Genomic DNA, 27,727 nt, shown 5'->3' on the forward strand with positions numbered 1-27,727 from the left:
TGTATTTTTCTGAAGTTGGAAACGGGGAGACAGCCAGACAGACTCCCGCATGCGCCCGACCGGGATCCACCCAGCACGCCCACCAGGGGTCGATGCTCTGCCCCTCCGGGCGTCGCTCTGCCGAGACCAGAGCCACTCTAGCGCCCGGGGCAGAGGCCAAGGAGCCATCCCCAGCGCCCGGGCCATCTTTGCTCCAACGGAACCTTGGCTGCGGGAGGGGAAGAGAGACACAGAGAGGAAGGGGGGGGGGTGGAGAAGCAGATGGGCGCTTCTCCTATGTGCCCTGGCTGGGAATCGAACCCGGGTCGCCCGCACACCAGGCCGACGCTCTACCGCTGAGCCAACCGGCCAGGGCCATAAAAATGTTTTTTAATGTCAGAATAAATTTAATTTTGTCGTATTCATTTTGTTTAATTACCATAAAAGCAAGCTTAAACTTTATTTTTTTTTCTTTAATATTTGACTTAATTATTATAACATATTTCTCAGAAATTTGTATATAGTCTGCTTACAATTATTTGTAGGATTTTATTTTATTTTTTTACAAAGACAGAGAGAGAGTCAGAGAGAGGGACAGATAGGAACAGACAGGAACGGAGAGAGATGAGAAACATCAACATTAGTTTTTCGTTGCGACACCTTAGTTGTTCATTGATTGCTTTCTCATATGTGCTTTGACCGCGGGGCTATAGCAGACTGAGTAACCCCTTGCTCGAGCCAGCGACCTTGGGTCCAAGCTGGTGAGCTTTGCTCAAACCAGATGAGCCCGTGCTCAAGCTGGCGACCTCAGGGTCTCAAACCTAGGTCCTCTGCATCCCAGTCCGATGCTCTATCCACTGCGCCACCGCCTCATCAGGCATTTGTAGGATTTTAAATGTGCCCTGACTTCAAAAAAATTGAGAACCACTGCAGTAAACCAATATCCATTTCCTGGTGTTGATATTTATTAGAGCTTTGCCAGGTTTAAACAGCGGAAGAAACTGAGCAAAAGGTACACATACCTCTCTATTATCTTTGCAACTTCCTGTAAATCTATTTTAAAATAAAAGTTTAAACATATTACACGTGTGGTTCACAAAACATTTCTATTCCTAGATGAAAGATATACAATGTTCAATTATACCACTGGTTCAATTTTTTATAGGTTTGAAAAAAATTCAGAACAAGTTTATGAAGAAGTAAAATCAAGCCAGAACATATCAACAAATCTAGGGCCAGCTCTCACCAGCAGATCGTATCTGCCACCCGCTGCAAGGATTTCAGATACAGCCCTTTGCCTCCGTCTGATGAACGCCACAAACTGGAAGATTGTCCCACTGTGCTGCTGCACCTTGTAAACCAAGCCCAGATTGATCAAGATCTGTCAAGTAAAATGCCACACAAATGTGTCAAAGGCACTGTTTTCCATCAATAGCATCAGAACAATCTGTACAGCATAAACCAAATAGTCAGTAAGATCTGGCACAAAGTCTGTTTCACTGTAGCCCGCCAAGTAAGAGAAACTGCTCTTTAATCACTCCTCTGAGGCCAACTGACACAATAAGAATTGCTGCACAAAAGGAATCATGATGCTTGCACAGAAATTTTGATTTAAGCCAAAATTATTAATAGATATCAAATGTTCCAAAATGTAGAGAACAGGCCCTGGCAGGCTGGCTCATTGGATAGAGTATTGGCCCAGCATACAGACATCCTGGGTTCAATCCTTGGTCAGGACACACATGAGAAGCAACCACACATGAGAAGCAACCCTTTTGCAGCCAGTGGCTCAATTGGCTCGAGTGTCAAGCCCCAAGTGCAGAGGATAGTTCAAACTTGAGTCTCAGGTGCTAAGAATAGCTCAACTGATTCAAACATCGACCCTGACAGGGCTGCAGGGGAATCCTGGTTGGGGTACATGTGGGAGTCTGTTTATCTCCCCTCCTCGCACTTAAAAAAAAAAGAAAAAAAAAATGTAGAGAGCAGAGCTCTTCTGGAGAAATAAAATGTTTATTAGCATTAATAAATAAAACCCATTTCCCTCTTGTGCTATTATTAATGCTACATATCTGTACTGCCAGAATCAAACAATGCCAAACCTGTAACTTTATGCCAAGCTTCTTCAACAGTCCAACAACCTCTTCTAGATCTTTCAAGCCATACTTCACCAATTGGGCAACACCTGTTTTTTGTTTTATTAATGAATTTATTGTTGGTGTTAGATCTTGCAAATCTCCCTTCTGCTCAATAAATTTGTAGAGTCGACAGAGCTGGAAAGCAAAGAGGCACAGTTAGCTCCCAGTCCACGCCAGGGAGGACTTACTTTGCACTGTATTTTGTACACTCAGCAGGGCCCTTACACCGCCAGGAGAAGGATTTTGTAGTTGAAGCCGATTTTAGCCTTTTCCACAATCCCAGATGAGGATTATCCTTTTCCAGCGACTGTAAGGCGCCCTGCAGAAGTGCTTCAGGCACTTCCTCAAAGTTCATTTTTAGTCACACACTTATCATAGTTAATGCTGACCGCATAGAGCAGACCTTGGCTCTAGCAGAGCCTTTATTGTATATTTTCAAGCCAGTACTGTTTCCCTACCCATCCCCAATCTCATGAATTCCCATTACAGGCACACAAACGGGGAGGAGGCAGGAAGGCAAAGTCTGACTTGTTCTAATACAACTCCGAGGAATAAATCCCCTCTCTACACTTTCCTTGAATGATTCCTATTTGTAGCTGGGGGATGCGGCTCAGATTTCATGTGCTGCAGGCACCTCCCCTTCTGTCCTTCCAGGACCTTGGTCCCAGTTCCCAGCTCCCACCAGCTGCACACACTGTCCTCCCCAGGAGAGGCGGGGCCTGCGGTGATCTTGCTGAGGGCCAGGCACAATTGCTAGCACAGAGCAGGTAAAGAGGAAATAATTGGGATCCTAATGACAGAGAGAATACTCCCAGGAGCTAAAGTGGAAATTATTAAGAGACAAAATGATAGCTATTTTAAGGCTATAGGCAGGAAGAAGCTGGCTCAGCTCTAAATTGGCACCTGGAAACAGAGTTGATGGAAGAGTTGTCTTAATATAGTTTTAATATAATAGTCATAAATCATTTGTATTTTTTTTTTGTATTTTTCTGAAGTGAGAAGTGGGGAATCAAAGACACGCCTGCATGTGCCTGACCGGGATCCAATGCTCTACTCAAAGCCAGCCCAATGCTCTACCACTGAGCCAACTGGCCAGGGCCTACATTTGTATTTTTTAAAAAGTTCAGTGTTAAAATCTACAGTCTTACTAAAAATAAAATAATTAAAAAATTGTCTCATTTAAATATTTTCTTAATAAAGTTATTTCTTCTCAGTAAGTTTTAACATTAAATTTTCCCATTAACGACCCTGGCTGGTTGGCTCAGCGACAAGAGTGTTGGCCAGTGTGTGTGGAAGTCCTGGGTTTGATTCCTGGTCAGGGCACACAGAAGTGCCCATCTGCTTTTCCACCCTTCCCCCTTTCCTTCCTCTTTCTCTCTCTTCCCCTCTTGCAGCCAAGGCTCCTTTGGAGCAAAGTTGGCCTGGGTGCTGCAGACAGCCCCATGGTCTCCGCCTCAGGTGCTAGAATGGCTCCGATAGCAACAGAACAATGCCCCAGATGGGCAGAGTATCGCCCCCTGGTGGGCATGCCGGGTGGATCCCGGTTGGGTGCATGCAGGAGTCTGTTTATCTTTCTCCCCACTTCTCACTTCCGAAAAATACAAAAAAAAAAGAAAAGAAATTCCCATTAACAAAATATTAGAAACAGTAGAGTCAACACTCCCAGATTTGAGTCCTCACCGTATCATCAACTTACTTTGGACAACTCACAATATCTCTTTGGGCCTCAGCACCTCATTTGTAGAATAAAACTGAGCCAGATATTTGAACCTCTTGCAATATTTCTACTCCCCTTTTATTTATTTATATTAAAAATTTTTTTTTAAGTTATTGTTTTTTTTTAATTCAAATTTTTATAGAGGAGAGAGACGAAAAGAGAGAGAAGAGCAGGAAGCATCAATTCCCATATGTGCCTTGACCAGGGAAGCCCAGGGTTTCGAACCGATGACCTCTGCATTCCAGGTGGATGCTTTATCCATTACACCACCACTGGTCAGTAGAGTTCTATTTTTAAACAGGGTACCAACTACCTTTATTAGATACTAATTGTTCTATTTTAAAGTGATCATATAACTTTGAACTAATGCTTATCATTATCAAATGACCACTGAGCAGAGTTAGCAAAAAGGAGCTGACACTTTAGCACCCAGTGAAGCTTTCCTGTGCAAATGTGAAATCTTTTTTGAAATGTGACATTAGTTCAAAGAACCCCTTGGGCTTTAACCTTTGGGGGTATGACTGAACTGGGCAGTTTCTTGAGCAGATTCTTTGAGCTATTGATACATGGGACTACTTGTGAATGTAGGTATGTACTGTGTTCATGTCTTGGGTGCCATATAAATACTATTTTTCACATTTGAATAGTATGCCATTGGATCTCTGTATATCATTAATATCACCTCTAATATTTAACATTTAAAATTTACATAGCTGAATTTCTAGAATTCCTAGTGCTATGTACTATATCTGGTTTACTTTCCTTGGTTGCAAACTGTATGGGCGATTTCTTTAAACTGTGGTCTACATGTGCCCTGTGAAAGTTGTTTTATTTTTTTATTTTTTTTATTTTTTTTGTATTTTTCTGAAGTTGGAAACGGGGAGAGACAGTCAGACAGACTCCCGCATGTGCCCGACCGGGATCCACCCGGCACGCCCACCAGGGGCCATGCTCTGCCCACCAGGGGGTGATGCTCTGCCCCTCCGGGGCATCGCTCTGCCGAGACCAGAGCCACTCTAGCGCCTGGGGCAGAGGCCAAGGAGCCATCCCCAGCGCCAGGGCCATCTTTGCTCCAATGGAGCCTTGGCTGAGGGAGGGGGAAGAGAGAGACAGAGAGGAAGGGGGGGGGTGGAGAAGCAAATGGGCGCTTCTCCTATGTGCCCTGGCTGGGAATTGATCTCCCGGGTCCCCCGCATGCCAGGCCGACGCTCTACCGCTGAGCCAACCGGCCAGGGCTGTGAAAGTTGTTTTAAAGGCCGAGGGCAGATACATGCTGCATGTATCACCTCATGGCTTTTTAAAAGTCAGTATTAATTTAAAAAATCAAAAGCCATCTGTAAACTCAACCTACTTGTTATATCCCCAAGTACTTGGCCTGCCCACTGTAAGTGTCCAAGAGGCTGGGTGACTCTGCCTGACCTGAGTACAATCATATTTTAGTCTATCCCATATGTGAATTCTGATCATCACATGATCATGTCAGTCCAAGGGCTACAAGGGTTCTGGAAGAACTTTAAAAAAAATTTATCTTCTTATATAAATATTCACGAAGATATAAAAAGCCCTGTTGTCTTCTGCTTTTCAGCAACTCAATTAAGTGTGGTTTACTATGCCAAAGACCTGGGTCCACTGATGCCTGTAAAAGAATACAACAAACCCGGTTACCCCGTGAGATGTTCCTCAAGGCCAATGGGATCAAAGACAAGATTTTAGGAGCAGGAAATGTACCAGAAAAGCAAGAGCTTTAATTCAGTTCCGAGGTGCCAACAGACCCAGGTGGGGTCGGGTGCATGATGGGTAGATACCCATATGAATCTGCAGGGCTCTGGGACTCATTCTAGTCCCACAGGAGAGAGGAGAGCTAGTACTAGGTCTGCTCAGCAGGAGATGCTGCCCAGCACAGCCTTTACAAGGGGTGTGAAAGAGAAGTATCTGGTGATGGAGAAAGAACAGGATGATTACAGCACATTAAGCAGCAGCATGGAGAGGCACTCTTTGATCACAGCACTGGTTTCTCTCTCCCCTTAGTCCCAGAGGTTGCCATGGTACCTGTTAACACTCAAGGGAAAAGCGGTCTGTGAGGCGGCAGCACTTCCTGCTGCCCCTGGATCAGGAAATGCTGCAGCCTCCTGAAGCCAGAATTTGGCAACATTTTCTGGAAAAACAAATCCACAGAGAGAGAGCTGTAATAACACCATTAGAATGTACTTACACTATTTGGAGACAAAGACAGATTACAAAATTTAGCTTCCACTTCTCTCCTTGTCAGCTTTTCTGTCTAATGTAGAAGGGAAAAAAAGGTAACAATGAGAATGATCAAATGGCCCTGAACAAGATACAATTTCCAGGCTAATTCTGACAAGTACGGTCTTCATTTTGGACAAACTGTTCCTAATCATGAAGGATGGTTTAATTCTATGATTTACAAAAAATGTTTTTCCAATTCACATAAAGACTATAACTAACTATTTTAAAATTTGAAAAACCCTGACATGAAAGAATTAAAAGGGGGAAAGCTGAACTTGCTAAATGGAGAGGCAACTCAGAGCTGGACAGGCTAGACGAGGGTGTTTGTGAGGGTGGAGGGGAGTCAACGGTCCTACAGGCAGGCTCACATTTCATCCCACACCAGCAGGTAGGCTGCGCTGTGGGACATGAAAGAGGCTGACCTGAGCCCCTCTGCGAGATGCCTGGGGTTTCTCTAGCGTCTGACTGATAGCATATTGTCTCTGTCACTGCTAACCAGCAGCAGTGCTCTGCGGGGCAGGAGAGGACCACAGGAAACAGTAATGTTAGGGTCCTCGAGGTATACCTACCAAATTAAAGAAAAGCCAGTTAAGCCTTTTGGTGCATAAAAAGCACTAAGCCATTATGGACTTTCACTATTGGTTCTGCCTTCATCATAGACGGTCTGGCAGTGTTAGTCACTGAATCTGCTAGGTGCCTCTTATTTATTATAAAACAGTATTTAACATGAAAAGAAGTTAGAAAAGATAAGCAAGCATTCACCTACACCAAACCTCATAATACCACATTATTTAAAATGTTCAATGTTTTCCCTCTAGGCTCTGCACACATACTGTAGAGTAACGAACACAACGATGTAGCTAATTAGGATCAATAAATGGAAGGGCCACTGCCTCTGTTCCACAGGAAGGAGGTGGTAAATGAAGACAGAAGTGGGGAGGCAGTCAGACAGACTTCTGCATGCGCCCGACTGGGATCCACCTGGCATGCCCACCAGGGGGTGATACTCTGACCATCTAGGCCATTGCTCCATTGTGGCTAGAGCCATTCTAGCGCCTGAGGTAGAGGCCATGGAGCCATCCTCAGCACCTGGGCCAACTTTGCTCCAATGGAGCCTTGGCTATGGAAGGGGAAGAGAGACATAAAGAGAAAGGAGAGGGGGTGTAGTAGAGAAGCATATGGACGCTTCTCCTGTGTGCCCTGGCCGGGAACTGAACTCGGAACTTCCACACGACGGGCCGAAGCTCTACCGCTGAGCCAATCAGCCAGGGCCAGGACATAGTCTTTTGTTTGTCTGTTTTTTGTTTGTTTGACAGAGACAGAGAGAGGGATAGATAGTAACAGACAGACAGGAAAGGAGAGAGATGAGAAGCATCAATTTTTCATTGTGGCACTTCAGTTGTTCATTGATTGCTCTCTCATATGTGCCTTGACCGTGGGGCTATAGCAGACTGAGTAACCCCTTGCTCAAACCAGTGACCTTGGGCCCACGCTGGTTAGCTTTGCTCAAATCAGATGAACCCACACTCAAGCTGGCGATCTTGGGGTCTCGAACCTGGGTCCTCTTCATCCCATGCTCTATCTACTGCGCCACCACCTGGTCAGGCAGGACATAGTCTTTTATTCTCAATATTAAACTCCCTTCTTTTGGCCTTTAATAATTAAGAATAATAATAGTACTTGTGAGCCTGACCAGGCGGTGGCGCAGTGGATAGAGTGTTGGACGGGGGTGCCAAGGACCCAGGTTCGAGACCCCAAGGTCGCCAGCTTGAGCATGGGCTCATCTGGTTTGAGCAAAAGCTCACCAGCTTGGACCCAATGTCGCTGATTCAAGCAAGGGGTTACTCGGTCTGCTGAAGGCCCGCGTTCAAGGCACATATGAGAAAGCAATCAATGAACAACTAAGGTGTCGCAACGAAAAACTGATGATTGATGCTTCTCATCTCTCCGTTCCTGTCTGTCTGCCCCTGTCTATCCCTCTCTGTCTCTGTAAAAAAAAGATAGTATTTGTGAGAAAGGAGTGAATTAATACATGTAAAGACGTTAGAATAATGCTTGCCAACATCAGTAGGTGCTCAAAAAGATTATTTTTAGCCAGTATCAGGACTGATTCTTTGCTTCCAGAAGTAGGTTAGTGAAGAACTTAATGTTACAAATGAAATAATTTATAATAAATATAATAATTTATTTTTTTAAAATCAGAAGTTACTCTTAATCACTTACCACAGCATCATACAGAATAATGTAGACTTGATTGAGTTTATCTTCTGGGATTCCACAGTGCAAGAGTATTGCTTTCAATAACATGGTATGGTTCAAGTAAATACTGTAATTTCTTTCCTAGGACACAGAAAAGAAAAAGATTATTTTCATTATAAACACAATATAGATACATGACCAAACCTAGGATCTTACCAACAATTTACTATCCTAACACATGGGAGGACTTGCTTTCTAGCTTATTTTCTCATATACATTCTTTATACATTTGTAGTCAAAGAGTATAATATAACATAACACTTACCAAAGATACTTTGGCTTTTAGCTATGTTAAAAAGCCTGAGAAATTCACAGATTTCAAGAGGGAAAGGATCTGGTTCAATGGTAAATGACTTGTAAGCACAGGTGGGTGGAACAGCTGTCCTTCCTTTTGTCCATGGAAGCCAACTGTTCAGAATTGTGAGCTGTGTACTGAGCTGGGTGCAGTGGGGCATGTAGAAAAACAGACAGACATTCCGCCTGGAAAGTGCACACACTCTGGATGCACTCTCCTTCTTGGGAGCACGTCTGTGCCTTCCTGTCCTCCGCATCTTTCCCCCCAAGGTGGTTACCTTTGCCTTTCTCTCTCCTAAGCTCCAAGGGCCTTTCATCTGCCTCTGTGATTTGTTTCCTGAACTTACACAGCTTAGCTGGCTCACTTCTACTACCTCTGTAACTTTCGAAATAAGCTTTCTCCTATAATTGGGGGGGGAGGGGCATACACTCTGAATAACTAACAATGAACACAACTCAAGGAAGTAGGTGATGTCTCAAGTACCGTGAGAGTTGAAAAGAAATGGTGGCTAGCCCAGCAGTGGGGCAGCAGTCAGGCTTCCTGGAAAGAAAGGGCCCACGCCAAGGCTGGGTAGAGAAGTCTTTCAAGACAAGGGACCCCGTGACTGACGGCAACGTGGAGTGAACAGTGCAGGTGTGTGGGACGGGAGGAGAGGCCTGAGGAGAGCAGGCAGTTGAGCTGGAAGCCGTCTCCACTGGCCAGGGTGCAGGCCAACACGATTAAATGTGAAGCTGGGGAACTGAGTGATCAGGTGTAGGAGGCTATGATATGAACGTGCTAAAAAAAGCATCTTAGGAATCCTTGTCTAATTTCTTGCATTTTGGAAGAATGGGCCAAGAAACCCTAAAATGGGCCCTTACACCAAAACAGAACAGACAGAAACAAAGCCTGTTCCTGTCACGGCAGAGGTAAGAGCACCTCAAAAGCAGCATCACCACATTCTTCTCAGTAAAAAAGGGATTCACTGTCAGCAGGCCCTGAGCAGTCTGTAGTCAGTGCCTGCCTCCCCCTCTGCCCCCATGTTTGATGAAGGTCTCCGGTGGGATAACCTCAGGATGTTAGAAAATGGAAAAGGAACCTGAAGGGCTGGAAACTCTTGGATGATTTCATAGATAGTGTAGATGACTTCAGCAGTGGGCAGAGAGCTGTTGGTGGTAGAGGAGACAATATCAAATGCACATTCCAGAAGTTCTTTGGGATGAAATCGGTCTAACTTGCGCGGTCTGAATACACGCTCTATGCAGTATCTGGAGAGAGAAACCCCGATTTCTAAGGTCATTGCTTTCTGGTATCAAATATACATAAGAAATGGTCAAACAAGATAAAAGCAACAAACATGAAAAAAAAATTCATCAGTGGTATGACCAAGAAAGCTTAAAGATAGATTTGTTCAGAACAGTCTCTTGCCTTGTGATCAAGGTTCCAATTTCCAGTTTTCCCATTATTAAACTACGAGGCTTAATTTTTTAAAATTAAATGTCTGAAGTAGAGACAAAATTACACACAAAAATAATTTTACTTATGTGCTTTCTTTCTACACAATGATACCCACATCTAGGACTAAAACTATTAATTGCTCACTTGCAGCTGAGAATAAAAGCATGTAAGAGCTTTGATTTTTTTTTTTGGGGGGGAAGGAGCTTTAAAGCAGGGTGCCTCGTTGACAACAATACTGCTCCAATGCACGGAGAGGTGGCGTCAGACCCCTGTGGTGTAACGGGGCTACAGAACACCTTTCCCAGCGCTCCTGCCTGGAGCTCCGCACGGTTCCGCACTCCTGCTGGGTTTACTCCACTCCCTACACACAGCTCTTGTTCAATTACCTGTGTAGGCAGTTTTCACATATTGGCCATTTGTTTCTCCAATTAAATTAAAATTTTAAAAAAATTTATTGGTCTCTGAGAGAGAGAGAGAGAGAAACACAGACCTGCCATTCAGTCGTCTATACATTCATTGGTTGATTCCTGAATGTGCCCTGACTGGGGATTGAACCTGCAACCCTGGCGCACAGGGACAATGCTCCAACCACCCGAACTACCTGGCCAGGGCCCTCCAATTAAAATTTAAAAGGGGCCATCTGTGATCAAGAACAGCCAGATGTTGGAACATTTGATATCTTGCTCTCTGGCATATGTGATTAGTTCAGCTAAAATAAACTCATAAAAAAAAAAGAACAGCCAGATGTTTTTTTTCAAGCAACCGTTTGTGAAAATGATTAGTGGTGTTGCTTGGGAACTGAGAAGTCACGGGATAGACTGCAGGAACCTCAGGGTGTCTACCTAACTGCTGCCTTCCTTCTAAACATGAAGCTGTTGTCCTTGTCACTGACACAAAGGGCTACTGTGCCTGTGCTTTTTGACCATATTCCAAGCTCAATACTTTAAATCCCAGATTCTTTACTGTATAAGGATCACAGAAGATAAAACGTACTTCCTGGGCTTCTTTCCCACATCCACTAAATGAATTCCGTATTGTTTCTTACCGTTTTAAATTCAATATGTTATTTCTTGCCACGTATCTTGCAAAAGGAACCTGAGAAATAAAGTCGCAAAGGTCAATGTCAACATGTGCCAAGTAACACACTCCTTTTGGTTTTTAAGTAACAGCTTTACTGAGATGCAAGTCACATACCGTCGAGCTCACCCTTCTAGAGCACACAGTTCAGTGGGCGTAAGGACATTAGAAAAGCTGGGCACTGCCTGTCACTCACATCCCTTGAAATGTTCCTGAGTGTGTCAGTCCGCAGTAGCCCGAATGCTGGACATACCACCAACCCTCTTCACTGTGGTATCTCTTAGGTTTTTTTTAAATTTGAGAAAAATTCACTTTCAGTTAAATATACTCTGCCAAATTTTATTATGCCAAATTAACATCAGTTCAAGTTATTTGGTTATCCGTGAATTTTTTTCAAGTGTCATTTATGATAATGTAATCAAAATGGGCATTATCTCTTGTAGTGAATTTCCTGGTTTTCCTATCCATCTCTTAGGAGAAATTCTTAATAACTACCCACCAATAATCAACACAATTTATAAAACAATTTTTAGATTGTCCCAAGAGATCTGAGAGTATCATTTACTAATGGGTCAAATTCTAAAGGGTAATTATTACTTTCTCTCTCTCTCTCTCTTTTTTAAATTTTTATTTATTTATTCATTTTTAGAGAGGAGAGGGAGAAACAGAGAGAGAGAGAGAGAGAGAGAGGAGAGAGAGAGAGAGAGAAGTGGGGGAGGAGCTGGAAGCATCAACTCCCATATGTGCCTTGACCAGGCAAGCCCAGGGTTTCGAACCGGCGACCTCAGCATTTCCAGGTCGACGCTTTATCCACTGCACCACCACAGGTCAGGCCTAATTATTACTTTTTATCTTTTGGAATTGCTATCCATCAGCTCAGAGAAAGGGAGCTGATGTTTAAAAATCTACACTTTAGTCTCCTAATGTCTAGAGAAGAAGCAGCCAGTTTTAAGTATCACTGTCCATATAATTTATACTTCTACCCTTTCTTCAACAGAGCCCAAATTTCTGGTATGTTATTTGTTCACCTCTGACTCACTCCAAAACCACTTTACTTATTATAAAAGAAAAACAAGACAAGAATATGTAAAGAATTTTTTCTTAAACCATAAAAGACATTCTTGCATTAAGCTGCACAACATAGCTATGAAAAAGAATATGCCTTGATTCCATACCTTCTTCAGAAAAATGCAATCAAAGGTTCAATGTATACTCTGACACTTCACACAAACAAGTTTGTGTTCGTGGTCATTCACATGCAATGTGAGAACATGTTTTCACCCTCACATACCAGCTGATGCAAACATATAGTGCACTGTATGCACACGATCCCTTCTTTTTTTTTTTTGAGAGAGAGAGTGAGAGGGAGAAGAGAAGCATCAACTCATAGTTGCATCACTTTTAGCTGTTCATTGATTGCTTCTCATGTGTGCCTTGTGCTGGGGGCTGAAGCCGAGCCAGCGACCTCTTGCTCAAGCCGGCAAACTTAGGGTTTGGAACCTGGGATCTCAGCCAGCATCCAAGGTTGATGCTCTATCTATTGCGCCAACACCAGGTCAGGCTTTTTATTTTCTTTAAATCAATTCCTCAAAGTGGAGCTGTTGGTTCACAGTATACAGTCTGTGCATCAAAAAAAAATTTTTTTATTTTATTAAATACTTTCAGATTACTTTTCTAAGGGTTTAACAGTTTGTTTCCATCAGCAACATATGAAAAAAGTACCTGTTTTCCTACACCCTTGTCACCCCTGAATATTAATTTAAACATTCTTGCCAGTCTAATGGGTGACGTGGATTCCGTTTGCTTGGCATTTCCTTACTATTAGTGAGGCTGAACGTCTGGGAAGTTTACCAGCCCTGCACATTTTATCTTTGGAGAACTGCCTAGTTATATTTTTTGCTCATGTCTCTACTTCTAAGTGCTTTCAGTACATGAGGAGTATTAAATTCTTGTCTGTCTCATGCATGTATAGTGCAACAGATGGCCATATTACTGAGCGACTGTTAAGAGTGTCACTGTAAAAGGGAACCTTTGGGATCCAAAGAAAGCAAGGATGAGCACAATTCAGCACACTGAGTTAGAGAGTCACTTGCTGTTACAAAAATTTAATTGTTCTAGACATTAACATGTTAGGAAGTACCCAAAGATCTACCCAGGAACTGGAGAAAAAAACTCCACGTATTTGTCTCAGAAGGCCGGTTAACTTGCTAGGGTTCCTTCAGTAGAGCTCAACACTGAGGTACAGACAGCACCTGCAATGCAGGGTTCCAGTTTCTAGAGCCAAAAGCCACTGTGCAATTAGCAAGGTGCATGTATGTATACAGGTCAAACGATCCCTAAATTCCAGTAATGCTCTCAGTCTGACAACTTCCTTAAAAATGTTCCCTAAAGGTGATATTTGGAGTATTTTAAGTCCAGCCAAAAAAACACCAAAACCAAAAGGATTAGTAGGGTTAACTCTTTAACAGATGTGCACCCCTGAGCCCAGACACGGCGTCCGAACTGTCAGCAGAGCATGCTCAGCCTTACCCGGAGGTCGAAAGGAAGCATCACCAGCATCCCGCTGTGGTCCATGAATAAGGCAGCTTCGTTGTGCTCGTATATTTGCCTATTTCGGGGAAGCAGTAGTGGGGTGCACAGTTGGACAGCTCCTATACCAAATCAGAAAAAATAACTAATCGTAAGATTCTCATTCCTCCTAAGAAGCAAGTTAGAATAAACACAGACCCGACAGTAAAGTTCCCCACTACAGGGACTATGGAAATCTTCATCAGCCTGTTGTTGATTCTCAGTGGAGAACTCACCTAAGGCTAAGTTTGTCAATCTAGTCATATTCTTGACTCCACAGTTGTACTTTAACAATAAGGTTGGAATATTAAAATCTGTTTCTCCTCAACAAGGTGAGTTGTAAAAATAAGCTTAAAATTCACGTCAGTTGTTTGTAACTGAATTTAAAAATAAAATATAATCGCACCAAAATCTATTTACAGTAGTTTTTTAGGAATTAAAAAACCCTATCTTTTGGCCCTGGCCGGTTGGCTCAGTGGTAGAGCGTCGGCCTGGCGTGCAGAAGTCCCGGGTTCGATTCCCGGCCAGGGCACACAGGAGAAGCGCCCATCTGCTTCTCCATCCCTCCCCTTCTCCTTCCTCTCTGTCTCTCTCTTCCCCTCTGCAGCCAAGGCTCCATTGGAGCAAAGATGGCCCGGGCGCTGGGGATGGCTCCTTGGCCTCTGCCCCAGGCGCTAGAGTGGCTCTGGTCGCTCTGCCCCGGAGGGGCAGAGCATCGCCCCCTGGTGGGCATGCCGGGTGGATCCCGGACGGGCGCATGCAGGAGTCTGACTGTCTCTCCCCGTTTCTAGCTTCAGAAAAATACAAAAAAACCCATACCAAACCAAACCAAACAAAAAAACCTATCTTTTGAGAAGGCACATGATTTTTTTAAAAGGACATACCGTGTCTTTTAAAGATGCGGACGATGGTTTCACACACATGCTGCTGTATCTTGGCTGCACGGATCGAAAAGCTGCCCTAAGGTATGACCAATTAAAATGTCATCAAAGCCTAATTAAAGGAACCACCTAAAATATTAATCTGTGGTTTGAAATCAGCATTATACTGCTTATTCTGAGGATCATAGGAGAGATTTCAACAAGTTAGTCCCTCTTTGTACATATTCAGGGAAGAAGAAACCACAAAAGTCTTAAAATACACTTGCTTGAGGAGAGCCAGCAAGGTTCAAAGTCCAAGCTCTTAACCAGGTTGATACCTGTTTTTCAGACACAGTCAGTCAAACAAGCACTTTATCCTCGAGGACTCTCAGGGTCACCACAGAGCAGTCAAACCCCGATGAGCATCATGCCCTCTCCCACATATTAAAGTGATTCACTATGGGCCCTGTGAAAAGCAAATGGCATTTAGATTTTTTTCTTTTAAGGTGAGAGAAAGAGAGATAGTGAGACAAACTCCTGCATGTGCCCCAAATGGGATCCACCCAGCAAACCCATCTGGGACAATGCTCAAGTTCTGAGCTATTTTTAGTGCCTGAGGCCAATGCGCTCCAAGGGAACTGTCGTCAGTGCCTGGGGCCACGCCTGAACCAACTGAGCCACTGGCTGTGGGAGGGGAAAAGGGAGAGGAGGAGAGGGAGGGAGAAGCAGATGGTTGCTTCTCCTGTGTGCCCTGACCAGAATCAAACCTGGGATGGCCATACACTGGGCTGACCCTCTATCCACTGAGCCACCAGCCAGGGCCAGAGTTGTTCACTTGTTCCTTATTAGAAAAAATAGTACCACCTGACCAGGCAGTGGTGCAGTGGATAGAGCATTGGCCTGGAATGCTGAAGACCAGGTTTGAAACACAAAGGTCACCAGCTTGAACAAGGGATCATAGACATGATTCTATGGTCGCTGGCTTGAAGCCCAAGACTGCTGGCTTGACCTCAGAGTTACTTAGGTCTGCTGGAGTCCCCTGCCCCCTGTCAAGGCACATATGAGAAAGCAATCAATGAACAACTAAGGTACTGCAATAAAGAATTGATGCTTCTCATCTCTTTCCCTTCCAGTCTGTCTGTCCCTGTCTGTTCCTCTCTCTCTCACTAAAAAATAAAAAAAGTAGTACCATTTCACTAGAGAAAATTTATTTATTTATTTATTTATTTTTTAAATTTTTTTATTTATTCATTTTATAGAGGAGAGGGAGAAACAGAGAGGGAGGGAGGGAGGGAGGGAGGGAGAGAGAGAGAGAGAGAGAGAAGTGGGGGAGGAGCTGGAAGCACCAACTCCCATATGTGCCTTGACCAGGCAAGCCCAGGATTTCGAACCGGCAACCTCAGCATTTCCAGGTTGACACTTTATCCACTGCGCCACCACAGATCAGGCTAGAGAAAATTTAGAAACAACAAATAAGCAAAGACAAGTGTTACTCATAATTCTGTATCTTTCCAATATTGCCAGCCAGCAAAATCTGCTTGGTTCCTAAAATATCTACTGACTTTCCACAAACCTTATCACTACTGCCTTTACTACTTTAAAATGACAATACTTGAAGCATACAGAAACATACATACCATGTAACAAAAAAATCTGCTATTCACCCACCCAATTTTATAAAAGTTGAACATTTTGCTATAATTTTGCTAATTATAATTTTTTCTTTCTTTTTTTAAAATAAAACATTGATAGCTCCCAAAGCTGGCTAAGCTTCAGAAACTATCTGGGAGCTTTTAAACAGATTTTTTTAAAAAAATTTTATTTATTCATTTTAGGGAGAGACAAAGAGAGATAGAGAGAAGCAGAGAGAGAGAGAGAGAGAGAGAGAGAGGAGAGAAGAGGGGGGTGCAGGAAGCATCAACTCTTATATGGGCCTTGACCAGGCAAGCCCAGGGTTTCGAACTGGCAACCTCAGCATTCCAAGTCAACGCTTTATCCACTGCACCACCACAGGCCAGACCCTTAAAGAGATTCTTGAAGTTCCTCACACCTGGAGATTCTTTTCCTGGAAAGGGTCAGGGATTCCTTCAAGTGAGTGATGAAAAGTCTGGTTCTTCCCAGAATAATGCATATGCACACATTTTACATATACAGACTTCAGATTAAGAATTTATGTTGGAGGCCTTAAAGGAATCCATGAAAAATAAGAAACTGACTTGAGCCTTCTGTGATCCAGCTTAAGCTCTTAATCAAAGCCTGGCTTAAGCCCACCTTTAGTATGTCGCTGTCATAGGTGTAATCGATGGCAGGAGGGATGCGCTGGGAGAAGATCTGGGCCATCATGGTGCGATAAGCCTTCCCGTCCACATTGGCCAAGGTGTGGTGCAGCACCTCGTGCAGCTCCGATTCCTCCATCTGCGGTGGGGGCAGCAGCTCACTTCTGAGCAGTTCTGTGGCTGTGGGACGCTTAGCTGGATCGTGGTTCAACAGCCAGGAAATGACGGATTTCTGTAACAAAACCCAGGCATACTGGTCATGGGAAGCAACAGATGATGCTCAGGAAATCTAACAAGCTGGTGGTGGGTTCCAGTCAAAGAAAAGATACCACACTTCTTGTACTTAGTGAGTGCATTTTCATTTCTGAAGTCTCTGAATTTGTCATTTCCCCCCTGCCCTTCAATATGGCTACAGTATTGTGCAACAAAGTAATAATATGAGTATTTCTTAAGATAGAGGCCCTTTTTATTTTATTTTTTTTTGTTATAGATGACCCAAAAAATCCTCAATAACTAATTGGAAGCAGAACTTAGGACTTTTAACCTTTTGAGTAGTGAGTTTTTTTCATGCTTGCTGATTCCCGGGAGTGAGTTCTTTTTCAAAAAATGAAATTAGTTACAGTTTTATTAACCTAAAATCATGTTTGTTTGGTAACCAATTTATGGAAACAAGAAGAACAAACACTTGCCTTCTTTTAATGTTGCCTTACACATTTTTAAAATAAAAATTTTTGTACAATCATTTTCTGGATGGTCAGGAGGCACGAGGATGTACATGAATGTTCGTACTACTCAAAGTGTTAAATACACAAAATATTGTATCCAAAAAAAGTGAGAATGTAAAACAAATACCTTTAAATGTCTAATTTTAGTAGAAATTATAATGTGTAGTAACTGCTGGAATCCTTAAAGCAGTATAAAACATTTTGCTTTTACTTTTTCTTTCCCATTTGTTATCTATATCGATACCATTTCCTTGAATTCTCTTGATTTATGTTACTCTGTACCTTCATAGCTAATACCTCATGAAGGAGCAAACAATTTGAAAGCAATATAAAGGCCCTGGCCGGCTGGTTCAGTAGTAGAGCATCAGTCAGGCATGGGGAAGTTTGGGTTCGATTCCTGGTCAGGGCACACATCAGAAGTGACCCTATGCTTCTCCACCCTTCCCCTTTCTCTCTCTCTCTCTTCTCCTCCCACAGCCATCGCTCAAATGGTTTGAGCAAGTTGGCTCCAGATGCTTATGATGGCTCCATGGCCTCCCCTCAGGCACTAAAATAGCCCTGTTGCTGAGCAATGATCCCAGACGGGCAGAGCATCAGCCCCGGATGGGGGTTGTTGGGTGGATCCAGTTGGGGTGCATGCAGGAGTCTGTCTCTCTGCTTCCCCACCTCTCACTTAAAAAGAAAAGGTAATATAAACCTCTAAACGTTCCTTAATGATTCTTTAATTCTCTTGTTTATAATAAGGGTTTATAAGGAGTTAAGAGCAGGGTCGGAAACCTTTTTGGCTGAGAAAGCCATGAACACCACATATTTTAAAATGTAATTCTGTGAGAACCATACAATATGTTTAACACTAAATACAAGTAAATGTGTGCATTTTATGTAAGACCAACATTTTAAAGTACAATAGTCTCTGAATTATTTTTAATAATGTTGTTATGCTGTTGCTAACCAGTGATGAATAAAGTACTTCTTACCACTAATGCGACTTCTGGTGCTGCATGGTTTTGCTGATGGCTTTGTAGTCTGGTTGATACGTGGTGAGGTTAAGCTTCATGCAGGCACTGAGACTTCCATCTGTTAAACGTGATCGTAGGTTGGTCTTAACATTCTTTAGATGTGAGAAAGACTGCTCACATGCATACGTAGAGCCAAACATTGTCAGTACAGCAATCCTCACACGCTGCAGTGTGTGGTATGTGATGGGAAGCGTGTTCCAAGTTTTGACAATCAGCTGGTCCGCGGGTTGAGGTTTTTTAATTTCTCCCCACTTGTGTTTGTTTGCTCACCAACTCTGCTTGTTGTCGTGCAAGTCTTTCCAAATCTTCATTCAGTGACTTGAACTTATTCACCCACATGTCTGAGGCCTTCAGGTCTGTAGCTTGTAGCTCAAAATCTCTGACAGAGACACCGGGGATGTAACTCAGGTCAGCGCTGTCCACTGTACACTCGTGTAGATGGGTGATGAACTTAAAAAGACGAGTGCGCTCATGAAATTCTCCAAAGCGCTCTTTGAATGACTGCAGGAGATTAGATGTGAAGCCCGCTAGCTGCTGGAGATCAAGATGTTGAGCAGGGTCACTTGCTGTGCATGCATCTTTAAACTCTCCCAGTTTTTCAAAGTGTAGTAAACAACCTGTTTCAATGTCGGTGATGAAGAGTTACAGCTTGTTTTCAAATGTAAACACTGCTTGTTGAAGGGATAAGACTGTATTTCCAACGCCTTGCATTTTCACATTGAGCTGGTTCAGATGTTCAGTCATGTCCACGAGATAGTAGAATTTCAGGAGCCACTCAGTGTTAGCTAACTCAGGATGCTCGATGTTTTTCATTTCAAGAAAAGTCTGGATTTCGCTCAGACAAGCCGTGAAATGGCTGAGCACCTTCCCTCTTGACAACCAATGCACATTGCTGTGCAGACCAGGATAATTATTCCCAACTTCATCCAACAGTGTTTTAAACTGGCGATCATTTAAAGCTCGGGCAACAATAAAGTTGACCACCGAAATGACCAGCGACATCACCTCACCAAGCTGCTCACCACACATCTGAGCACAAAGCGCCTCCTAATGTCGGATGCAGTGAAAACTTAGGATGGGTCTCTTTTCATGTTCACAAAGAAGCTCTATGAATCCTCTGTATTTCCCCACCATGCACGGAGCACCATCAGTACACACCAAAATAAGTTTATCCATCAGATTTTTTTCTTTAGCGAACTCAATGAAAGGCTTGAATAAATCCTCCCCTCTTGTCTCTTCCATAGGCAAAACAGCAAGACTTTCCTCACGTAGTGTGTCACCGACAGCATACCTTGCAATCACGCTGAACTGGGATAAATGGCTTATGTCTGTTGACTCATCCAAAGCGAGAGAAAAGAATGGTGCTGCATTTATGTCCTTCACTTGTGTTGCCTCAATTTGATTTGCCATCATGATGGTACGATTGTGAACAGTTCTTGCCGACAGAGGCATGTCCTTTCTTCGTTTGATTATCTTGTCTTTATCCGAAAAGTTGTCAAAAAGTTCATTGGCAACATCAAGCATGAATGTTTTGGCATACTCCCCATCTGTGAATGGCTTTCCGTTTCTCACAATTGCTAAAGCACCAGCAAAGCTAGCCAAATTCCAGTCACCTTGTTGGGTTCAAACACAGAGTTGCTGCTGACTAGCTTGCACTCTGCACAGTAGCTCTTGACATGCTTTCTTCCTTCTGTCCCCCGCTGGATATTTCAATGCAAAAGTAGTATGGCATGTGTCGAAGTGCCACTTTATATTTGACAGTTTCATCAATGCAATTTTATCATTGCATATTAGACACACTGCAGAACCTGCTCTCTCTACAAAGGTGAATTCCTCTGTCTATTCCTTATGAAAAGTATGATACTCCACATCTTTTTTTCTCTTAGCCATCTTCTTTGTCAAAAGGGTTTCTGCAATTAGCTAGCTGACTATTTGATTAAAAGGAGGGAAGTTTACTTCCTGACCTCACAACGACCCATGTACGTTATGCATTATCCAATAAAAATTTGTTGTTGTCCTGGAGGACAGCTGTGATTGGCTCCAGCCACCCGCAACCATGAACATGAGTGGTAGGAAATGAATGGATTGTAATACATGAGAATGTTTTATATATTTTTAAAAATTTTTTATGTTTATTTATTCATTTTTTAGAGGAGAAAGAGAGCGAGAGAGAGAAAGAGAGAGAGAGAGAGAAAGGGGGGAGGAGCAGGAAGCATCAACTTCCATATATGCCTTGACCAGGCAAGCCCAGGGCTTCGAACCGGCAACCTCAGCATTCCGGGTTGACGCTTTATCCACTGCGCCACCGCAGGCCAGGCAAGAATGTTTTATATTTTTAATGTTATTATTTTTAAAATAAAAGATCTGTCTGCGAGCCAGATGCAGCCATTGAAAGAGCCACATCTGGCTTGCCAGCCATAGGTTCCCAATACCTGAGTTAAAAGATTATGTGAAATCAAAAATAAAATCTCAATTTTTAGATGAATCTTATTAAGCATTTTCTAATTATATATCTTTAATGTATGCTCCCCCCACCACCCCAACCCCCAAACTCTACCCCAGTCTTTTTATTATTTATTGATTTTAAGAGCGAGCAAGAGAAAGAGGGGGGAGAAGCAGGAAGCATCAACTTATAGCAGTTGCTTCCTATATATGCCTTGATTAGGCAAGCTCAGGGTTTCAAACTGATGACCTCAGCATTCCAGGTTGACGCTTTATCCACTGCACCACCACAGGTCAGGGTCCTACCGCAGTCTTAGGCTGATATAAAACACAGGTAAATGCTCTTTGTATAAAAAAAGGAATTGACATGATAGAACTTTTATGAAAAGTTATGTCAAATTAAACTAGTAAAAACAATAGCTTAGCCCTGGCCTGATAGCTTGGTTGGTAGAGCATTGACCTGAAGCGCAGTTTGCCAGTTTGATCCATGATCAGGGCACACAGAGAAACAGATTGATGTTCCTGTCTCTCTCTCCCTCCCCCTTTCCTCTTTCCCTAAAATTAAAAACAAACAACAACAACAAAAACCTCAATAGCCTATTCAGCAAAACAGACCCTGTAATACTTAATTTTTGTGTGTGACAAACACTATGTTACACTCATCTACAAGCATTTTCTCTCTTTTTTTTATTCACTGATAAGTGAGGAGGCAGACACACTACCACATGTGCCCCAACTGGGATCACCCTGACAAACCCCCCACAGGGTGATGCTCTGCCCATCTGGGGTGTTGAACCGTTGCTCAGCAACTGAGCGCTTCTTAGCGCCTGAGGTGGAGGCTGTGGAGTCATCCTCAGTGCCTGGGCCAATGATTGGAGCCATGGCTGCAGGAGGAGGGGGGAGGAGGGAGAGAGAGAGAGAGAGAGAGAGAGAGAGAGAGAGAGAGAGAGAGAGAAGCGAGAGAGGGAAGCGTAGAAAAGCAGACGGCGCTTCTCCTGTGTGCCGTGCCTGGGAATTGAACCTGGGACTTCCACATGCTGGGCCAATACTCTACCAGTGAGCCATCTAGGCAAGGCTACAAGCATTTTCTATGCTGCCTCCTTTCAAATGAAAAGTAATGACTACAATGTTTTGGAAAGTGGCAGTGGTGGTTTTGTAGTAAACTTTATATAGTCTAAACGCAAATGCTCAAGGGTACCCAATGAGTAGTTGTGATGGAGAATAATCACTGTTGTGAGAAATGGTTTGCATAGTTGCTCTCATGTTTGTAGTTTGATAAAGTTCCTGAGCTACTACAGCTGCCAACATGTGGAAATACTGTATAAGACTGATTTTGTTATAGGGAAAGGCTATGAAATAAACATTTTCGTTCTTTTTCTTTTTTAATGTTTATTTTATTAATTTTAGAGAGAGGAAGTAAGAGTAAGAGAGAGACAGGAACAGCGATCTGTTCCTGTATGTGCCCTGACTGGGGACAGAACTGTTAACCTCTGCCCTTTGGGATGATGCTTTAACCAACTGTGCTATCTGGCCAGGGCGACATTTTCTTATGACATCCAGAAACACAGGAAATGACTCAGTTCAAAAAAATGATAACTAACACAACTCAATGTATTTCTTAATGGTTCTTTACTAATTCAATAGATGAGGCAGAATAGGTCCCTCTAGCCATTACTGTCATGTTTAAGCACTACTGAGTTACAGGATATTAGTGCTTATATATAAATAAAAGGTATTTAATCTCTTTATTTTATAAGTGAGGAAAATAAAAGTCTAGAAAAGTGAATAGTCTGCCCAGATACATAATCAATAAGCAAGAAACAGTAAATAAATGCCATGTTCTAGCTAGGTTTCTATTCTCAACATTACCACAGTCATGCACTGACTGGTTAAAGACAGGGATACGTTCTGAGAAATGACTTCACAGGCAATTTTGTCACGGTGAGAACATCACAGAGTGCACTCACGCAAACCTTGGTGGGATAGCCTATCGTAATTGAATGTTACACTTTTATACAAATGGCAATGCAGTAGGTGTGTTTGCCCCACCGCCACCACAAACGTGAATGCTGAGCTGCACTAAAATGTTAAGATGGCTATGATGTCACTAGGCAATAGGAATTCTTTAGCTCCATTTTAATTTCAATGGGACCACTGTTGCATATTCATCCTTCGAGGTTTTTTTGTTTGTTTTAAAGATTTTATTTATTCAGTCTAGTGGGGGGGGGCAGGAAGCATCAATTCCTATATGTGCCTTGACCAGGCAAGCCCAGGGTTTCAAACAGGTGACCTCAGCGTTGCAGGTTGTCACTTTATCCACTGCACAACCTCAGGTCAGGCCATGGGTTTTTTGTTGGCCGAAACACTGTTATGTGACACATGACTGTTATTTAAGTAAGGAATTTTGTCATGATTATAATTGTTAAGAAAGGTCAGTTTAAGGAATAAATGTCCATATGGCAGGAGTATTAACTATGGAATGCTTCACTAAGACAAACCAACCAACTAAGAAAAAAATGTACACCAGAAGTACAATACACAAATTCACTAATAATTATTCTTTCATATTAGCTGAACGCCAATATTAACCTATGACAGGTTATATATACACACACTCAAGTGTTTATAGAATGAGGGAGAAATTATTTTGCTTTAAAGTACTGTAACTTCAGACTGTCCAGTCCTCCCCTTTACAATATGAGCTCTTTGAACCACAAAACAGAACAAAATTACAGTTTTAAATTATTTTTCTTTTTTTGAAGTCCCAAGCTCTCTTTAAAACAATGAGCTGTAAAACATCTCTCTCTCTCTTTTTTAACAGCTAAGGCAAGGTTCCAAATAGTATTTCAAAAGCACAATGAACCACACAAAAGAACTCTGTAGTTTGTTAATTTTCTATGCCAATCCTTGGCATTTTATGGTGTATTTCAAGTATAGTAATATTTGAAGTGCTTTATCTTTTCTTTTTTTTCCCCATGTTGTTCCCAGGACACCAGAGAATGAGTGTCAGAAGATTACTAATTGAAAAAGAAGAAAAACATAATTAAAACCCAGGAGAGAAGACACTATTTAAAGGACCAAAAAATTACCTGCTTTGTATGCTCTCCATCATCAAAGTCTTCTGGAAACTTAGGCGAAGTGGGCTGAAAGAAGATTACATTCAAATCAGTAAGAACTTGGCAGACTGCCACAGTAAAAGCATTTCTTTGCTAGAGGTAAGAAAATCAAATACAGACATAAAAATGGGCTAACAAGGGAACACTGAGGCTACCTTCTTGAAAACTGATGCTCATTCTTCCAAGTACATATGTATTTTAATACAAACTTGACCCAAATGACAGCCTTAGTGATAGAAACCACTTTATCTCAGGACAAAGTATTTAAAAATCTAATGGTTTCAGAGAAAGACAAAGTAGCTTTATTAAACACACAGATGGAAAAAGGCAAAAGCGCCAATCCATTAACACAGAGTACGAGCAAAACATTAACTGAAACCTCTACTTCCCCAAAAGTTCTCACCTTTCTGGTAAATAAGACCCTAATCATGGCATTAACTTGACAGTTTAGATATTCTTGAAATGAGGGAACAGACATGAATTTTGACTGGAGAAAGGCATTTCATCAAAGACACAACTTACTAAGACCATCTCAAGTCAAGGGAAGGGCACAGTGATCGCTTTATTTACCCCTCTACTTTATGAGCGTGGTATTGGCCTTGTACTGATTGTTCTGACAATAAAATAGTTCAAGTGTTTTCCAAAGCACTGTTTAGCTCTGCTCAGGAAGAAAGAAGACTCTCAATTATCTCTTGCTCATGAATATGTACATCTAAAATCACCCTCACCCGAACCTTGCTCTCCCCTTTCATCTTAATGCCTTTTCTAATGTGCATCCTTGACCTCATGCACTGGTAACCTTAGTGACTTTCTAGTTTGGGCAATAACAAGGGCCAGGGTTCATCCCAAGAACATAAATGAAAATTCCACTGGGGAAAAAATTCAAGTGGCTGATATTTCCCCAGACTCCTTTTAATTTCTGGTCACGGTGGTTTTCTTTAGGAACCAGTTGGAACCTTTAATTTCTAGAACTAAATATACATCATTCTTATAACCCAGCCCTACTGCTGTAACTGCACTGATGTTATACAAAAATGCTTAAAGTCCTCCTCTGTTTTAAATTTAAGAGTAAATCTCTCAGGATACATTTAAAAAAGGAACTATAACCTAGCAATTTCTCTAAGTAGGATCTCTAAAAATAAACAAAACTGGAGTTTTTCATCATTGCAGGTGTGTAAGAGGTAGATTTCCATTTATTAGAAATATAGAAAATTATATATATTATAAATACCAGAAAAACACCTTGCATTGAATTCTGATGTCCATGGTAAGATTCAAGTTACTGGAAGAAAAAAAAATTCAGGCCTCTGGTATTTGATGCACTAAAACACCTGATACATACATCTCTGAGCTGGTTGAGAACAAAGATCCTTTCTGAGGCTGTGACCATGGGGTGATAGGACATCTCAAAAAAGATGATTCCCAGGCTGAACAGATCCACTTTCTGAAGAGGAAAAAGAATTATACTTAGAGAATCTTGATATGAAGTTTACCAGGGAATTATCTCATAAACACTGTTAACTGAAATTAAAGTTTGCATAAGTGAAAAACAAGACAATTAAACAGAAGAAATTTCAATATCTTCTAAAGAAACACAGGTATAAAGTATAGATGAGAATAAATATTTGGCATGACTTCTCAACATTTTTCTGGAATATTAATTGTAGCTGGTTTAGCTCTGCACACAGACATGGATAACCACTGGTCAACCATGAGAATAATTACTGAAGAGCACGGACAACTGAGATGGGTCATAAGAATTTGCTTTGCATTTTTACTAATCTCAAAAGTGAAACACAGACCCAAATCCGCCCTTACCAGCAAAGATGAACTATTATCTATTATTGACGGCAAAGCCACACTGGGGGGGGGGAAATGATGATAATGGCACAGGAAGATCATGTGACAAATCCTAACAAAATAAAGTGCAAATAAAGAAAAAGGTCAAGTCAGTGCAGTGCCAGCGAGGGAGCTGCCAAAGGGAGGACAACGTCCAGAAGGCTGTGTGCCCAAGGCTGCCGCGCTCAGCCCGCTTAGGGGCCTGGCCACAGGGACTGCACACAGGCACAGAAGCCACTTTCAAGAAAAACTGAATGAGTGTGGATTTGAGGCTTAGCAGTGAGTTGGATTCAAGGCTTAGCAGGATAGCCTCTAATTACCACCAGTGACTTCCAAAGTCTTAAACATTCAATGTAGAATTTCCTACACGTGTTGGCTGTAGAAAATGTGGAACAGATAGAAAAGTTCTGAGGATAAAGCAGCAAGCACTCACATTCTCACCACTCAACGGTAGCTACCACTGATGTCTAAGATGTGTCTACTTTGTGCTCTTTGAAATTAATACACACACATACACACTATAAAACTACAACCATGTTATTACTTATAACTTTTATTCTCTTACTACAGTAAGAGTATCTTTAAATACTGCATTATTTTTCTAAAACAAGCTTCTAAAACATGATTTTAATGACATACCGTATTCAAAACACATGTAAGTCCCATAATTTATTTAACTAGTTCCCTTTTATACTTCTGTCACTTTTTACTGTTATAAATAATACTATGGAGAATTCTTTTCACACTAATTCTTTTGGACTGTCCCTGGTTGTTGCCTTTTGGGTACATTTCAAAAGGTAGAACAGGTGGGCCAAAGAGTAGAACCCATTTAAGGATTTCGTCATGCTATCCTGAACTGCACTCAGAAAGATGACACTGAAGGTCCCCTCGCACACCCAGTGTGTGCACATCCATCTCCCCACACCCTCACTCTAGATGGGTATTTGGAAGTCTGTCTCAACTCTGCCACTGGCCAGTGCTCCCTGTCAGAGCCAAAACCCAGGTTTGTGTTTCCATTATAAACCTAAAAACATGCTTTATTGTGTACTGTCTGCCTTACATCTTTTTAAAATTTAGCTTTGCACTCTTGCCCTAAGTGATCTCATCAGTCATGGGTTTAGGTCCCATCTGTGTGCTGATCACTCTCAAATTTTGTACCTCTGACTCTGACCTTTCTCAGTCTTGAGCCTCGAGTCTCTCACAGCCTACGGCACCTCTACAACTGGATTTCTCATGAGGCGTTTCAAACTCAACATGTCTCAAATGGAGTTCTCCTGCCACTTTCCCTCTTCTCCCCATGTCCTTCCACAGATTTCCTCATCTCATTCACCTTCCCTTCCCCCAGCTGTCCCAGGCAGAAACCTGAGCAGTGTCCTCTTTTCCTTCCTTTTCCTCACCCAAGGAAAATCTGTCAATTCCTCCCAAAATGTATTTTGTATCAGCATGCTCCTCCCCACCCCCACGCTACCACTCTGCTGCCAGCCGTCAGCTGCTCCACCTCGACTTCTGCAAAGCCTCCAGCAGCAAGCGTGAACTCTCCATCAGCTGCTCCACCTCGACTTCTGCAAAGCCTCCAGCAGCAGCGAGCGTGAACTCTCGCTCAAGATCCTTCAGTGGCTTCCCTTGCACGTTCCTTATCTCGGCTGGGCTGGCCCTACATAACCTGACTCCCCAGCTCCCTTCCCAGCTCTGAGTGCCTCTCTCCGTTGCTCACCACACTGTAGCCACAGACTTTC

At 42.4% G+C, this 27,727-nt stretch overlaps 1 protein-coding gene across 6 annotated transcripts in view; it reads right to left on the minus strand.

Moving 5' to 3' along the window:
* Window positions 1-27,727, minus strand: part of EIF2AK4 (eukaryotic translation initiation factor 2 alpha kinase 4) — a 127,669-nt gene that overhangs the window by 24,883 nt on the left and 75,059 nt on the right. For 5 of the 6 annotated variants that reach the window (XR_010731328.1, XR_010731329.1, XM_066277129.1 and 2 more), the window contains 11 exons: window positions 25,495-25,596; window positions 24,126-24,179; window positions 16,846-17,082; window positions 14,599-14,674; window positions 13,676-13,797; window positions 11,115-11,164; window positions 9,711-9,879; window positions 8,302-8,418; window positions 6,044-6,109; window positions 2,079-2,249; window positions 1,226-1,360 (listed from right to left, as the gene is read on the minus strand). Coding sequence is in view for 4 of the 6 variants with exons in the window: in XM_066277129.1 (XP_066133226.1) it covers window positions 1,226-1,360; window positions 2,079-2,249; window positions 6,044-6,109; window positions 8,302-8,418; window positions 9,711-9,879; window positions 11,115-11,164; window positions 13,676-13,797; window positions 14,599-14,674; window positions 16,846-17,082; window positions 24,126-24,179; window positions 25,495-25,596 (1,299 nt within the window). In the remaining 2 variants the exon portion in view is untranslated. The remainder of the gene's footprint in view (window positions 1-1,225; window positions 1,361-2,078; window positions 2,250-6,043; window positions 6,110-8,301; window positions 8,419-9,710; window positions 9,880-11,114; window positions 11,165-13,675; window positions 13,798-14,598; window positions 14,675-16,845; window positions 17,083-24,125; window positions 24,180-25,494; window positions 25,597-27,727) is intronic. The other variant, XM_066277131.1, reaches the window with a different exon arrangement.

The sequence above is a fragment of the Saccopteryx bilineata genome, chromosome 4, assembly GCF_036850765.1.
Source record: "Saccopteryx bilineata isolate mSacBil1 chromosome 4, mSacBil1_pri_phased_curated, whole genome shotgun sequence".
Taxonomy (NCBI): domain Eukaryota; kingdom Metazoa; phylum Chordata; class Mammalia; order Chiroptera; family Emballonuridae; genus Saccopteryx; species Saccopteryx bilineata.